The sequence below is a fragment of the Camelus ferus genome, chromosome 18 (genome assembly GCF_009834535.1).
Source record: "Camelus ferus isolate YT-003-E chromosome 18, BCGSAC_Cfer_1.0, whole genome shotgun sequence".
Lineage (NCBI taxonomy): Eukaryota > Metazoa > Chordata > Mammalia > Artiodactyla > Camelidae > Camelus > Camelus ferus.
The window spans coordinates 13,452,801-13,468,359 of record NC_045713.1 but is presented as its reverse complement, the minus strand read 5'-3'; the positions used below and the strand labels follow the sequence as shown (position 1 = coordinate 13,468,359).

Genomic DNA, 15,559 nt, shown 5'->3' with positions numbered 1-15,559 from the left:
GGCCCCCCAGGCCCCAACAGTGTGGACTGCGGGGCGGGCAGTTAACTCTCACGGGCCAAGTGTCACTACTCACACGTTTCTCCAACATCACAAGTTCCTCCCCAAACTCAATTCAAATGTATCCTCACCCGAGTTGCCAGGGGCCTGTTGACAACAGGGCTGTTGGCCCAACTCTTGGGACTGAGGGAGTGGACGCCGTCTGCTCTAGGACACCATCACACTAAGTGGAGGAGGTGGGACCAGAGCAGAATGATCTAGAAAGGTCAAACCTGTAACCTCGGTGGGGGGACATGTTTATTTTGTGCTCTTCTGGGTTACAAGCTCGACACCTCACTGGGTGCTCCCTCCTATACCATGAGTACCAGCCTATGGGCTGCAGGGGCCCAGGGCACCTGAGGACGGTAGGGGCCTGGCAAGCTTCCAGACACACTGAGCTTTGTGAACAACATGGGGACTCGGCTGTCAGGAGCAGCCTGTCTCTCTGTCTGGGGCAATGAGTACCAGAACGCACCAAGAGTGATCATACACCATCAGGGCACTCAGGCCACGGCATCAGACCGCACATGATCCCCCGGGGCCTCGCCACAGGCCAACCAGGTAGAACCACTCACTGTCGGTGGCTCTGACACTGAGATGCCGCTGAAGCACTGACAGGGCCTGCAGAGAGGAACACTCGGTGCTGCGTGGCCCAGCCTGCAGGTTCCAGGAACCTTGCCCAGTGCCTCTGCTCTAGTAGGTGAGCAGGAGCCCCACGGCCACAGAGGGGAGATGCTCAAGGCCACCTTGGTCAGGACAGTCAAATGGGTGTCTCATTTAGAATCTTCTCGGCTATGGAGGAGAGCGCGGGAAACGCAGGGCTTGAGGGGAACTCCTGGATGAAGTCCCGGCCCTCCTCCAGGCTCCTTGTGAGCTTGGGGTCCAGGGGCACAGAGCCTGCAAAGAGGAGGAAGGGGGCCGGGGGAGGGGGAGGTGGTGAGAGCAAGGCCTGTCCCAGTCATGCACCTCCCACAGCCCAGGAGCCGGCTGTCAGCGCCACGGGGCTGCCTCCCTCCAGCCGGGCAGCAGCAACCCATCTGTTAGCGGTGAGGTGCCACACAGCAGGAGGGCAGAGGACACTCCTTCTCTCCTCTCCCCTGCGGCGGGGGGCGTGGGGAGGTGGGACCACCTGGAGCAGAGGCCGGGGGCAGCCCTGGCTCACTCACCCAGGAAGGGGACTCCGGCGTGTCTGGCCAGCTCCTCACCACCTCCCCTGGAGAAGACGTTGGTGCACTCCTAGGACACAGAGGCGCAGAGTCCACCTCCTGGCCTCGCGCCACACTCAAGGGGAAGGGCTGGCCCCCACCCCACCACTTCCCACGGCTCACCGCGCAGTGCGGGCAGACGAAGCCGCTCATGTTCTCCACGATCCCAATCACCCGCAACCCCACCTTCCTACAGAAGGTCAGCTCCCGCCTCACATCCCCCACGGACACTGCCTGGAGACCAGGGAAGAGAAAAGACCTGCCGATGGGCACCCTGAAAACTCAGTCAAGATGAGCGGAAAGAGTAGGGAGAGTGCCTGCCCGGAGTGAGGTCGCACACGGCAGGCAGACAGGATGGCGCTCCCGCAGTACCTGGGGTGTGGTGACCACGAGGGCCCCCAGGGGGCTGAAGGGGCGCAGGGCATCCACGGCGGCCATATGCTCATCAGAGGTCCCTGGGGGCGTGTCCACAACCAGGTAGTCCAGCTGCCCCCAGGCCACATCAGACACAAACTGCTTTATCAGTGCTGCGGAGACCCAGGGAGGGCCGGGGTAGGGGGAGAGCAGGCGAGGCAGGGGTCTCATGAGGGTGTCACTCACAGCGTGCTGCCTCCTCCCAGCCGGCATCACGGTGGCTGTGTGTGCCTTCCTCACCAGGACAGGCCAAGCACAGGCAGCAGGGAGACCCTTCCCCACCCCCTAACCCCCACTGCCCCAAGACTTCTGCTCAGGCCTTAGCTGAGGACAGCCAGAGCTGTGACCCTCCTGGGGTGTCTGTGCCCAAGAGAGGCAGCCTGCAGTCAGCATGGCGTGGAAGCAGCCCTGGCCCTGCACATGCTCTCACACCTGGCAGCCTCTCTCCGCCAACACAGGGAGTGTGATGCCATTTGCTGGGGTGGAGACACCAGAGCCCAACCTCTCGCTCTACGCTGGGTGACCTCAGGTCTTAGTGGATGCGCCTACAGCCTGAATGCGTGTGGGCCGCCTGCTCAGTTGAGTGGCAGCAGAGTTTGGGAAGTGAAGCAGCTAGCACGGGAGTCTTCCCAACCTTACCCAAGGCTGGTGCTGCAGGGGAGGGCGGTGTGGAGGAGTGCTGGCCGCCCTGGGGTTCCTGCACAGCTTTCTAACTGAGCACTGAGGGGGCAGCTAGGAGAGGCCAGGAGGCTGGCGGTGCTGTCCCCCTTCCCCCGGGTTGTTACCGTTCTTCTTGGGGCCCCTCCACACCACAGCCTCATCTGGCTTCTCCAGCAGGAAGCCCACGGACATGAGAGAGATGCTCTGCGCCTGGTCCACGAAAACTGGGACCCAACCTCCGTCACACTGATGCACAGCCTGGCCCTGCACCTTGAGCATGTGGGGGATGCTGGGGCCGCACAGGTCCACGTCGAGGATCCCCACCTGCAAGGAGGCAGGACAGCCACTGGCATGTAGGGGCCTCCCTAGGACCAGCACCACCAGGCAGGAAGAACCCAGCCACTGCCCACGTGTCCACCCACGAGGGGCAGCTGGCGCGGGCGTTAGGGGAGAACAGATACCATGATTGGATAGGAGGCTCTCACCTTCTTCCCCGCATGGCGCAGGGCCAGGGCCAGCTCCGTGGAGATGGTGCTTTTCCCGACGCCCCCCTTTCCCGAGAGGACGAGGATGATGTGTCGGACGCCAGCCAGGTTTCCGGGCTCTGGTCAAAAGGACAACGGGGGAAGAGGGCAGGGCTTTGCCTTTGCCCTGGACACTCTCCACTGCTCACTCACTGTGGGGTCACCGGGCACTTCCCTGAGACCTGCCCCTTCACCCTGACACACGGCAGAAGGGCTTCCAAGAGGCCTCAGACCCAACCATCTTGTTCCTTAAAAGCGGCTGCTCCCACTCCATCTGGAGCAGGGCTGCTGGGGCAAGAAATGCCTCAAACCACTCCTCCTTCCAACGTGCACACCTGGGACTGCACACCTGTGAGCCCACAGGCACAGGGGCCAAAGATTGCCGGCTCCCAGCTGATTCCAAGGGAAGTGGGCAGAGACTAATGTAATAGGGTCGTCCTTACAGCCAGGAGGTACAGCTGTGCCAAGGCAGCTTTCTGGTCTGACCTGCAGGCGCCCAGCCCCCTCCCCTGGGGTCAGAAGAGGAACTCAAGGCAGCCCCAGCCTCCAGTTCTCAGGAGGGATGTTACAACTCTGGGATCAGAGCAGCCACAATCATGTGTGGGTGTGGATGTCAGGCCATCTTGATGGCTTGAGGTCATGCCTTAAGAAACCCTGGGTACACAAGGGCAGGCCCTGGCCCAACCATTCTGTAGAGCCCTGTCGGCCACAGGCCACTCTGCCCCAGCTCCTCTTCCTTCCACTGAGCCTGAAATGCTACCCAATAAATACTTACCATCCCAATCCCTGCCACCCCCACAGGGCTGCTGTCTGCACACAACCCTCAGCCCCTGCAAAACCCCCAAGTTCTTGCTCCAGCGCCCTTAGGACCTCAGCATCCAGACTCCTGCCTGGCCTCCAAGCTGCTCGCTCCACTACCCTCACTGCATGCCCGGGTCCCCAGAAGGGGCTCAACAAAAGGTCAATAAATACTGCCCTCCTCCTGACTCATCTCTCATGGGGTAGGTTCAAAGGCCCATGCCACCAAAGCCCCCCGAGAAAGAACTCAGAGGGCTCCTGGCCTGGCTTTCCAAAGGTCCTTGTCATAAATGCATTACAGTGCCTGTCCTGGGTCTCCTCCCAGTACTGGGGGCTGAGAGATCTTTTCAGGTAACAAAGAAAGGAGACCCCCACCCAACCACCCAGATCACTGCCTGCAAATATAAGCCCTGGACACTGTGCCCTTAAGATCACCTCTGTGACAGTTTAAAAACCTATTACTTAAATTGCTTTAATATCAAAAAGCACTTGGGAATCAATTTCGCCCTTTTTCTTGGGGAGGTGGGGGCAGTGGCTGCTCTGGTGGGAACTTGGGAAAGAGCAGACCTGGGTCCTGATTTCTACTCGCCCTTTGTGCGGGTGCTGCACCACCAAGTTCCTAATACTGACGACTGGCTTTCTTCACTTGTGAGGCTGGGGAATTTTATCTGCCTGAGCATCAAACAGGACAATCCTGCTCCCTTCAGGCTGTGAACTTCTCAGACAACAATCCTTACGAGCCAACCAGAAAAAACTTCACTCGTAAGTAAATGGAAAAAGTTTATGGACAGATTATCAAAGATAACCTGGGTGCCCACTAGATGTGAAAGGCTGCACTGGAAGGGGCAAAGAAAAGCAGTATCTCCCCATGGAGGGAAGTGGGGGGCCCCCTGTATGGATAAAGAGCCTTAAGTCCAACCACATAATGATTATTTGATACAACAGATGAGTATGGAAATTTTTACTTGTAAAGAATCTTTATAGAAAGATACAGTTGCCTCTAGGAACAAGGAAGTTTACTGCATACCCCGTTAGGCTTTTTGAATTTCTATACTCATTTTCCCCCTAGTTAAAAAAAAAAAAAAAAAAAAAAAACCTTCATCAATCAAACTAGAGATATTCCTCTCACCTTGTAGCAAGTCTGCCCTTATCCTAACAAGCTTTTTCAGGTTTTTTTCTCCAGTTTTATGTTTATAATCTGATGGATGAGTCCAGCATTATGAAAGCTTTGTGCCCAAGATACCAGACCTGAGATCTTTTAGAAGATAATGTGGCAAATCGCTACTAATAAAGGTCTGTCTGGCTACTCTTTGTAGACCTGATTGAGCCCAACTTTATGTCTATATTCTGTCCCACAAGACTTTCACTTTTTAAAAATCAAGGCTTTTAAAGTTAGAATAATGTTTCTACAAAAAACTAAGATTATGCGATATTTCGCTTTTCCTTTTTTTAACCCCCCTTTTTTTACACTTTTGAGTTATAGCCATTTTACAATGTTGTGTCAAATTCTAGTGTAGAGCACAATTTTTCAGTTATACATGAACATATATATATTCATTATCACATTCTTTCCGCTGTGAGCTACCAGAACCCCTTATTCAAGACTTCTTTCTAAGCGCCATAGTGACCAAACACATACAGGGGCACCTCTGCGACCTTTACGCTGTAAACAGACGGTGTGCTAAAACCAAGAGACCCGGCCAGCCGCTGCGTGCCAGCTCCTTCACTCTCCCCTTCACGCCTGCGAAGGGGGAGACCCCGAAACCCACCACACTCACCCACGGCCGCCTCCATCCTGCCTGGGTAGCCACACGGCTTCCTTCCGCTTCTGCCCGCCTCCCAGCCTGAGTGAAGCGCCCTTAGACCAATGGGAAGTGCGAGCACGCCCCTGGCTCCTCTTGATAGGCCTATTCGCGCTATCTTCAGCCAATCAGACCGCACTACAGGTGCACGCCTGTTCAGACGCAGGCGACGCACAGGAAAGGGACTCACTTCCGTATCAACGCCCGAACGTGGGACCGCCTCTTTTCCTCGCCCCAAGTCCAATGGGCGCGCAGGCCTTGTCTGAGACAGTTTGAGATGTGACCAATGGGGACGTCATATTAAGATTGACAAGTCCAAGAGCCTCTGAGCAAGAAGTATGTGCTGCGAGGCCCGCCCCCCTCCCGAAGATCCGAGCCGCGCGCGCTGCGGGGCCAATGCGGTGCGGGGGCGGGGATTGTTTACGTCTCGCTCGGGAGCAGAAAGTAGGTCACGGCCAGCCCCGGCGCAGCGCGGCGGCGGCAGGGCGGCTGCAGGTGAGCGGCGAGCCGCGTCAGCACGTCTACAGGACTCTCGGTCCCCGCCGTCCCGCCCGGCTCGGTACCCCGCCGCACCCGCCGACCTTGCGGAGCCGCGGGCGGCAGGGCCTGCGCACCTTTGTTCCTGCGGCGGCGGCGCCCCGGCGAGGCGGGCGAGGCGGGCGAGGCGGTCGAGTCTCTGCGCCGCAGGCCGGGCGGGGCGGCAGGCGGGTTGCCAGCGCGCGGCGCGGGCGGAACCCCGCAACACCGCCCGACCCTGAGAGTGCGATGCCGGATTGGGAAGCAGCCGACTGCTGCGAGGTCTGGGGGCGCGCTGCCTGGCTTCGCAGCGGGGTCAGTGTCCGGGCCGTGCATTTGGCGTGCATAGCATGGCACCTACTGTGTGTGCCGAGGTGGCGAGCGGGGATTGGGTCGGGCACACTATAGCTGGCTCCACTTAAGCTCGGAGACCGGCAGGCGTTGCTGGACAGAGCGACGCTGGTCTGAAGACGAACTCCCATCCCTCGAAAGCTGTGCCATTGCTTTCACTGACGCTCCCTCGGGGTGGTGGCTGGGGGACCGTCCCAGCCCTCCTGAGGTTTTCAGTCCAGGGGAGAGCCAGGAAGTAGATGGTCACAGAAATCGACTTAACTATTTTAAGTCTGACATGGAAATGAGAGCTAAAGAGAAGGCATTCTGGGCAAAGGGCAGGAAAGATCTCGCAGCTGGGACGGGGCCAGAGCGTGATGGGCTCTGTAGGATATTGCATATTATCTTAAGAACAACGCAAACCCTAAGGAATTTAAAAATTCGTTGGCTTAAAATTTGTATTTCCCAGAAAGCTTGGGTATAGTGAATGAAGTGGGAGGAGCCATACTGAAGGCGCGTTTTGTGGGGGCGGGACAGGCAAGCAGGGATGGAGATGGATTCAGGACATGTTTCAGAGGTGGTGTGGTGGGGTGTGGAGGGCTGTGACGCCAGGATGAGAGGGAGGAAAGATGTGTTGGGGATGACTGCAGTGTGTGACTGCTGTGTGTCTGGCATGAGGAACCTGGAGGTTGGAGATAACCATTTATCCAGCTGGTCAACAGAGAAGGAGCAGGCCAGGTTTGAGATGCCCGAGAGACATGCAAGTCGGACAGCTGGGTTCCTGAGGCTGAGCTTGCAGAGGGGCTAAGACAGGCATTCAAGAGTCATGGATGTCTGGATGGTGCTCCAGGCTCTCTACTTGGGTTTTATCAAGGTGCTTGGACACTGGAGTGAGGTATACGCTTTTGAAGAGAGTTCTGGAGCCCTGGGTGGGCTGGTGCAGGCTGGGGGCCTGAGTGCAGGGGGCGTTTGGATACCTACCAGTGTGCTGCTTATCTTCCTCTGCTCAGACCCTGTGCTTCCTTCCAGATCCTGTCCACCATGGCCAGGCGTCCCCGGAGCAGCAGAGCGTGGCACTTTGTCCTGAGCGCAGCCCGTCGAGACGCTGATGCCCGGGCTGTGGCTCTGGCAGGGTCCACCAGCTGGGGCTATGACTCTGATGGGCAGGTAGGTTCCAGTGGAGGGGGCGGGCTTGGCTGGACTAAGGTGAGGAGACACCCAAGGCAGGTATTGCCTGAGTTAGGACTCAAAGGGGAAGATGCTCCCGAGAGCAGAGGATGGGGCCAGCCTCAGGCCCTGCTGTCCTGTGTGTGCTCTGCTTGCCCAGGCACTTTACGCTGGTTAAGGACCCACGTGGCCCTGGGTGGCAGGACCTCAAAGCAGACACCACGTTCCTTTGTGTGTTTTTCTCCGAAGAGGGTGTCAGCAGGTACTTTGGTCATTTTGTTTAACAGCAACTTCTCCATTCCATTTAACCAATTTCCAAAAATAGCTATTGTTAACTTGAAGTGCAACTTTCTGGACATTTCCTTTGCTCATTCAGATCCATACTCTATATTTGTGTGTGTGCCTCTAAAAAAAGAATTTCAATTCTTAAAGACTAATATTCCTGAGCCTTCCCGTGCTCTGAGACCCTGAGCTCTGGGAGGCCCAGGATCATGGAGGCTGTGAGAGGAGCAGCTCAGCTGTCTTGTCTGTAGTGCAGGTTCCTGAGGTACCTGGAGGTTTGCAAGAAGAGCCTCACTGTGCAGCAGGGTGGGGTGGCGGGGCTGTGTGGCCTTCGTGCTTGTGGTGGAGGCATGTGGGGATGGCTTCACAGGCAGCTTCCTGAACCTCCTGGACCAGAGCTAGGCTTTGGCTGAGTCACCTCTGCTGCTTCCTGCAGGAGTAATCTGTGGGTAACTTGGTTCTTCTCTGTCACAGCCACCTTGCACTGGGGTCCTGGCTCAGCCAGGTGTCCTGGGCAGGGGTGGGAGCCTCTCCTCCCCAGCATGAGGGAAGCTGAGCCCCGTGGAATCACCAGGCCTTGGGGGAGAATTGGAGGTGATGATTCTGAGCTGGCCGAGTGCTAGGCCCCCTTCCTGGGGCCTCCCTTAGCTCCCTGCCCCAGCCAGCAAGAGGCCCCAGCCTGCATTCCTGTTCCGCCCCCAGCTCCCACTGACCACGTGGCCTGGAGCAGTCTTTTCTTGTATCAGTCCCTGCCTTGCTGGCTCATGGCTGTGGGATGTGGGAGGTGTCCAGGGTTGGGGGTACAGTGTCTGACACACACCTGTGGCTTGTTCAGTCACCTGATGGGCCTAGAGTACTTGTGTGGGTGAGAGAATGTGTCATCCCAGCATCTTTGAAGGCTGAACATGTACATTCCTGTCCTTTCTGCCCTGAGTTCTCATGGCTTGTGGTGGGGCTGTGGCTGTGCCCTGCCTGGGGGTTGGGAGCTGGGTGCCAACCAGTTTGACCCCTGGGGACTGCAACACTCAGGTCTGGGCCCCAGGCTGCTGCCTGGGGTGCAGTCTCCTCACTCCCTGAATTCAGCTTCTGCCCTTGATTCATGGAGTTTCTGTGTGGTGCGTGAGGCTGAGTGTAATAGTAGAGAAACTCAGTACTGGGGACAGGAGGCAGATCAGCAGGACCAAGGAGTGTCAGGAGCCAGTGAGAAGAGGATGTGGAGGGAAGGGCAGGAGGAGCCTCTTTGACGTGACATCTGAAAGCTGCAATCCAGGGGCAAAGAGACCCCTGCCCCAAGGAGGGAGTGGACAGGTGGGCAGGGCAGAGGAAGAGGGCATAGGCTTTGTTCTCAGGGCAGCAGGATTCTCAGCTCTGAGCAGGTCACTGGGACCACTGTGCAGAGGGTGCCAGAGGCCAGAAGAGTGAGGGTGGAGGCCAGAGCCCAACCAGGACCCCAGGCCGGCTGGGCAGGCTGGGAGAGCAGGCACATGGGGTCTGTCTGCATCCACTGGCCCTGGGGAGTCAGACTCCAGCCCCTCACCAGTCGGCTGGGGGTCCTGAGCCCAGGCAGGTGTCTGGAGGGGCCCGTGTGGCTGCAGAGCAGGAATGACAAGGTGCACAGAGAGCACCTGGCTGGCCTCCAGGAGGGTCTGTCAGTCAGCCAGTCCCTGGAACTGGACCGGTTCACTTAGTGTTTGGCCGCTGGCCTGAGATCATGACCTCAAAGCTCGGAGTCCGTACTTCGAGGACTGAGTCCTCCTGTAGAGGGCCAAGTCCCCACAGAACGTTTTCCTGCATGAGGTAGCAAAAGACCGCGGGGCTTATCAGGGCTGTGATGGGGGTTGAGAGCCAACTCTGTGAGGATGGTGAGGGTGCCATAGCCCAGGACAGGTGTGCAGGCCCTACCATGGTGCTCAGCTCTTGCCTGAGCCAGGCTGCTGTGGGGAGACCAAGCTGCTTTTGTTAGGTCAGCAGAGTACTTTGCTGTGTGGCTTCATCTTTATCTGTGATGTAGTTGTCTGGACAGTGATGGATGGCTGAGGGTGCAGCCCTGCCTTGGGGCTGAGTAGCAGCCAGGCCTCCAGGGCCCTCTGCTCTACTCCCAGGAAGCCACCAGGGTGGTAGGCCTTTGGGAAGGAGGCCCTCCCAGCTCCTGAGCCAGGAAGAGGTGTCCAGGGTCGCCATGGCTGGCAGTATAGAAGGGGTGGTTGGCTGTGCCCTTGAGACCTGAGGAAGCCCTTTGAGGCCAGACCCCCAGACTCTTCTTTGGCCTACGGTGGGCACTGGGGCCAGTAGAGGAAGGGGTCAGGTGGGGCCAGTGGAGGGTAGGGCAGGTGGGAACAGATGGCCCCTTCCTCTCAGCACAGCGACTCGGATTCGGACCCTGAGTACTCGTCCCTGCCGTCGTCCATCCCCAGCGCTGTGCCTGTGACTGGGGAGTCCTTCTGCGACTGTGACAGTCAGAGAGAGGCCTTCTGTGGCAGCCTGCACACGGCCCACCGGGGCAGGGACTGCCGCTGCGGGGAGGAGGACGAGTGTGAGCGCCGGGTGGGGCTGCAGGGTGGGTGGGTGGGGCCTCCGGGGCCACGGGGAGCCTGCCCAGCCCGGGCCTCTTGCTCTTGCAGACTTTGATTGGGTCTGGGACGACCTGAACAAGTCCTCAGCCACCCTGCTGAGCTGCGACAACCGAAAGGTCAACTTCCACATGGAGTACAGCTGCGGCACTGCAGCCATTCGGGGCACCAAGGAGCTGGGGGAGGGCCAGCACTTTTGGGAGATCAAGATGACCTCCCCCGTCTATGGCACCGACATGGTAAGTGGTTGGCGGGGCGCAGGGGGAGCTGCTAGGTGCCCTGGTCCCGAGCCCCCTCTGCCAGCCCCACTCTTCCCAGATGGTGGGCATCGGGACGTCGGACGTGGACCTGGACAAGTACCACCACACATTCTGCAGCCTGCTCGGCAGGGATGAGGACAGCTGGGGCCTCTCCTACACAGGTGCATGGGCCCCCAGGGCGGGCAGGGCTGCGGGGGCTCAAGACACCCAGGCTTACCCCGCCCCCACTGCCCCCAGGGCTCCTCCACCACAAGGGTGACAAGATGAGCTTCTCCTCACGGTTCGGCCAAGGCTCCATCATCGGCGTGCACCTGGACACCTGGCATGGGACGCTCACCTTTTTTAAGAACAGGAAGTGCATAGGTGAGGGTGTGACCTTGACACCTGGCTGTGGAGCGCAGCTGCCATTGAGCCCCTGGTATGGACCAGGTTGAGGGCCCCCCGCTTCCAGAAAGGCTGTCCTCATAGAAGCCTGAGGTCCAAGGGGCCCCAAATGAGGAAGGGCTGGGTGGGAATCCCAGCATCCTTAGTCACCCTAGGAGGACCTCCCAGGACGGCCTGAGCCTGGGGTTCAGGCTGTGCGCCTTCCCACCCCAACCAGGAGTGGCGGCTACCAAGCTGCAGAACAAGAGGTTCTACCCAATGGTGTGCTCCACCGCAGCCAAGAGCAGCATGAAGGTGATCCGCTCCTGCGCCAGCATCACCTCCCTGCAGTACCTGTGCTGCTACCGCCTGCGCCAGCTTCGGCCTGACTCCGGGGACACGCTCGAGGGCCTGCCCCTGCCGCCTGGCCTCAAGCAGGTGCTGCACCACAAGCTGGGCTGGGTCCTGAGCATGAGCTGTGCCCACCACCAGCCTCCCACACCCACACCCTCACCCCCGGCCGATCCCAGCAGCCCCGAGCCCCAGCGCTGCCAGAGGAAGCGCTGCCGAAGGACCTAGCTCACCCCACGGAGATGAGGGGCTGGATGGTGTTCCCCCTCCTTTCTCCCAACACCCCCCAGGGCAACACGGGAAGGTGGGCTGAGCCGCCAGAGGCTGGGACAGGCCTGGCTGTGGAGGCTCCGGGGCCGTGGCCCAGTGATCCCGAGACCAGGCCTGTCTGAGTCTGTCTGCGTCCTGGGCCAGGTGTGGGAGCAGCCACTTTCCTCAGTCTCAGGGGAGCTGCTGCCCTATTGCTGCTGGACCCAGGCTGCAGGCCTGGGAGGAGAGCCTGGGGGCTGGGGTCTGCTCTCTGCAAGGAGGGTGGCTTCCTAGGAGTTCAGCCCTTCCTGTGCTGCTGGCCCTGGGTTTTTTAATGTGCTTTGCATGTCGTCAGCTGCTGTTCCTTCTGTCTGAGGCTGAAATGACAGTAATAAACTTAGAGTCTATGTCTAATGCTTACACATGGGCAGGACAAAAGGGGTCAGACTGAGGGCCTGGGGCTCAACAGGTGTCCACAGCTTTTCTCTGGTTGGAGTGTCAGCACCTTGGGGAAGAGAGAACCTGATTCTCTTTCCTTCCTCAAGGCTTTATCTTATTGCTCCTTTTTGAAGGTGCTACTCCTCAAGTCTCCAGGTGACCAGCGTTTCCCCTAGTGGGGACCTTAGGTACTCCCCAGCCAGCTACCAGCCCCTATGCCCACATACAGGCCCTAGGGCATGTGAACCCTGCCCCAGTCTTCTCCAGACCTTCAAGCACTTGGCATCTCCCAGCAAGAAAACAATTTTCTCTTCTGCCCATAGCAGTTATTCAAGAACTGCCCCTCCCCCCGCCCCCACCTTGGGGGTCAGACCTGTACCCGTTTTCTTGCTCCCTGCATACCGCCCCTTGTGGGTTGCAGTCAGTCCCCTGGGCAGGCTGCATCGTGTCCTGCCAGTAGGTGGCAGAAGCCCTACCTGGTCCTCGAAGCATGGTCAGGAGCCCAGGTCCAGCAGGAGGTCAGGATTGTCAGTGGTCAGGAAGAGGCAGATGCGGCGGGAAAGGTCAGGCCCCACCCTGCGGGGCCGCACACCCTCACCCATCTTCACTGGGAGGTCAGTCAGGAGGGCCAGGCGCTCCTGCTCCGAGCCACAGGCAACGTAAGCCTAGGGCAGGCAGAGGGATGAGCAGGGCAGGGCTTGGGGACCCTCCATACCAGGGACTGGGGGAGAGGGAGCACCTGTTGCAGAAGGCGGGGGGAGGGGAAGGCGGTGACAACAGCATCGGCCACAGCTGGGCTGACCCGGTTGAACTGCTGGATCTGCCGCCACCAGGCCGCCCGCAGCCCTGTGCCATCTCCTGCTACTCGCTCGCCTGCTGCCCAGCGCCCTGCAGTGCAGAAGGAAAAGGGCCCCGACTCCCGGGCCTGCCTGGACAGGGGAGGGTGCGGGGAGGCTCCTAGAGGCTTCGTCCACCTTTCCTGAGCACCCGCCCCATACCCCCACCCCTCCTGGCAGCAGCCACCAGCAGGGTGAGGCTCACGCACTTGAAGGGGCGCTGGGCAAGGGCCTTGGTGAAGGTGCACACATGCTGACTCAGCTCCTGCCAGGAGGCCACCAGTAGCACATCCATGTTTGCCCAGAGCTGCAGGAGCACCAGGGCCTGAGGAGGGAGGGGGTAAGCCCGTGGGTGTGGGTCAGAGGAGGGCTCCCTTGGGGGACACCCAGCTGAGACCAATGCCACATGCCACCCACATGCCAAACCAGCCTCCACTGGGTCTAAGAGCAGCCTAAGCGCTAGGGCCCAGGCCAACCACCTGACCCAACCTGGCTGCACTCACCTCCTCCACCTCGGGCCAGCCGACTACCACCTGGGCACAGGCTGTGGCTGAACTCTCTGGCAGCCGTGTCTCCCGAGTGCTGGGCTGGTGAGACCTAAGCAGAAGTGACCATCACTCCAGCTCCCCACACCCCATCAGTCCCACCCTCTGAGTTCTTCTGCTTCCCCCAGAGCCACCCAAGGGAGAGGGTTAGCTGTGACACACCAGCCTCCAGCGCCACCCCTGCCGTTCCCCTGAACTCTCCCATCCCAGTCAGGCCAGCTAAGGGTGTCAGGGTGACCAGTACCAGAGGTAAGCATCCAGACCAATGACAGCCAGGTGGGGGCAGGCTGGGCTCCCAGGGGTGATCCACGGCACCGAACAGGCTGGGCCACGGATCTGCAAGCCAAGGTTTACCACACATGTCCTTTGGGACCAGTTTGCAGAAAGAAGGGGAACGAGACTGAGAACGACCCTGTGGTGCCTGGAGGCAGGAGTGGATGTCCCTGCCCAGCCAGTTCGCTTTAGAGAACCGGCTTTGTGCCTTTCCTGAGATCAAGGGCAGTGGCAGGGGTGGGGCGGAGATCCACATAAGGCCCCGGGCACGTCCTGTGCTCCTGCAAGAGACGGACTGAATCCCCCTCGCCATTGTCGGTCCACCTCTGCACACACGCCAGCCTGGCGCACAGCAGGTGCTTAATCTGGGAACTGGCAGAGGGTCTAATAATACTCTGGTGCAAAAATCAGCTGAACAGTCCCTATTTCTCCTCTAGCCAGACAGGCTGGGCTGTTGGGGGTCACAAGGTGGATTGCACAGCCAGTCTGCAGCTCTGGTCTTCACCCCCACCTTGGCAGCTTACTGCCTCTGACTTCTGACTCAGCTCCCCAGAGAACTCTCGTTATCCTGGCTCTGCCCTCTAGAAGTAGCTGCGGCTCCCATCTGCTCCCAGGCCAAGAGTCGTGCTGCCTTCCTACATCTCACCCAGAACATCCAAGATAGGAAACCCAGTCCCTCACGATTTGTGGACGAGGATTACTGCCCCCTCACCCTTCCCCCAGCACCTGGGTCAGCTGGATCACACCCTGAAGAAACTCCTCAGGCTCCAGCAGCAGCAGCAGGTCCTGCTCATCTGCAGCCCACACCTCAGGAGGCACCTGTGGGGACATCCGGGGCACTGCTGCCCACCCTTGGCCTCGTGCATCCCAGGGTCTCGACCTGGACACCCCAGAAGTTCTGAGGCTCGTGGTTACTGCCACTCGCAGTTTCTTCCAGTGCTGCTCTACAGAAGTCCAACATCCCATCTCCTGCTGAGACTAACACCAGCCCAGGTCCTCGAGGCAAAACTTTTGGCCACAGGCCTGATGGGGATGGAACAGCCCTCAGCAGCAGCTGCGTTCAGCCCACAACTATCACCCACTCGGCATTCCCCATTCTTAGTTTACTGGTCTGTAAAACATGCACGACTGCAGCAGGTGCCTTTCAAGATTAACTTCATGGCTATAAAACACTTAACCTAGGACACTCACACCGTGGGGGCAAGGGTCTGGCTTCACTCTGCTCCACCTGAGACTTCTGGCAGGGCGCTGGGGCTCCACACGGTACTCACAGCCCAAGGTGTCCAGGGCCTCAATCAGGATATCCGCACCAGCATCTTCCAGGATGGCTGAGAGGGGGCAGAGGGAGTCAGCTGTCACTCCTTCCTTCCCCCACGCGAAGACACTACTTGGATAGGGACATCAGACGCACAGCCTGGTCAGCATGTGTTACCAAGACACATTCCGGACCGGCTCCCACAGCGCACGACTGAGTCTAAACAATCTTCCCAGCGGGGAAGCCGGTGCCAGTTCCTGGCCAACAGGGGGCCCTGAGAGATGCCTCACCCACCTGCAGTCGGGCCGACGATAATCTCCTGGGATTAAGGGGAACTTCCAGGCTCCCCACCCCGGGCCACTCTCTGCGCCCGCCCGCACCTGGGTCGACGAGCACCGCCAGGCGCCGCAAGGCCTGCTCCGGCCGCAGTCGCCGCGGAGTCTCGGCCGCCGCCCGGCGCTCATCCGCCGAGTCCGGGACTCTCACGGCGGCCTCCACGCCGGCGGGACCCTCACTGTCCGAGTCCGAGATCTCCCAGGTCGGGGGCCGCCGCTGAACCCGGCCCTGGCGCGAACCCCCGGCCCTCCCAGACTCAGCCCTCTCCATGGCCCGCCCGGCCTCTTCTCGGCTTCCGGCTGCGCCCGGACACCTTTGCGGGGGACACCCGCCGCTTCCGGCATCGGAC

The 15,559-nt window shown here is 59.6% G+C and overlaps 3 protein-coding genes across 10 annotated transcripts; 1 reads left to right on the top strand and 2 right to left on the bottom strand.

Moving 5' to 3' along the window:
* Positions 1-275: 275 nt before the first annotated feature.
* Positions 276-5,682, bottom strand: NUBP2 (nucleotide binding protein 2). Of its 2 annotated transcripts, XM_006174014.3 has the most exons (7): positions 5,416-5,654; positions 2,801-2,919; positions 2,441-2,639; positions 1,614-1,768; positions 1,365-1,475; positions 1,203-1,272; positions 276-933 (listed from the first exon to the last, which is right to left on the bottom strand). In XM_006174014.3, the coding sequence occupies exons 1-7, from the start codon at positions 5,429-5,431 to the stop codon at positions 797-799; spliced, it is 807 nt and encodes a 268-aa protein (XP_006174076.1). In that variant the 5' UTR covers positions 5,432-5,654; the 3' UTR covers positions 276-796. The 2 variants fall into 2 exon arrangements, with proteins under 2 accessions (XP_006174076.1, XP_032316033.1); XM_032460142.1 differs by lacking the exon at positions 1,365-1,475 and having other exon boundaries at positions 5,416-5,682.
* A 104-nt stretch (positions 5,683-5,786) lies between these two features.
* On the top strand, positions 5,787-11,947 carry SPSB3 (splA/ryanodine receptor domain and SOCS box containing 3). Of its 4 annotated transcripts, none has more exons than XM_032460129.1 (7): positions 5,787-5,934; positions 7,315-7,452; positions 10,093-10,267; positions 10,356-10,543; positions 10,623-10,725; positions 10,802-10,927; positions 11,166-11,947. In XM_032460129.1, the coding sequence occupies exons 1-7, from the start codon at positions 5,836-5,838 to the stop codon at positions 11,504-11,506; spliced, it is 1,170 nt and encodes a 389-aa protein (XP_032316020.1). In that variant the 5' UTR covers positions 5,787-5,835; the 3' UTR covers positions 11,507-11,947. The 4 variants fall into 4 exon arrangements, with proteins under 4 accessions (XP_032316020.1, XP_032316023.1, XP_032316022.1 ...); XM_032460132.1 differs by lacking the exon at positions 5,787-5,934 and adding an exon at positions 5,941-6,237; XM_032460131.1 differs by lacking the exon at positions 5,787-5,934 and adding an exon at positions 5,941-6,270.
* Positions 11,939-15,513, bottom strand: EME2 (essential meiotic structure-specific endonuclease subunit 2). Of its 4 annotated transcripts, none has more exons than XM_032460133.1 (8): positions 15,255-15,513; positions 14,811-14,947; positions 14,346-14,438; positions 13,591-13,682; positions 13,305-13,398; positions 13,011-13,126; positions 12,705-12,894; positions 11,939-12,630 (listed from the first exon to the last, which is right to left on the bottom strand). In XM_032460133.1, the coding sequence occupies exons 1-8, from the start codon at positions 15,478-15,480 to the stop codon at positions 12,460-12,462; spliced, it is 1,119 nt and encodes a 372-aa protein (XP_032316024.1). In that variant the 5' UTR covers positions 15,481-15,513; the 3' UTR covers positions 11,939-12,459. The 4 variants fall into 4 exon arrangements, with proteins under 4 accessions (XP_032316024.1, XP_032316028.1, XP_032316026.1 ...); XM_032460137.1 differs by having other exon boundaries at positions 12,705-12,853; XM_032460135.1 differs by lacking the exon at positions 14,346-14,438.
* Positions 15,514-15,559: the final 46 nt, after the last annotated feature.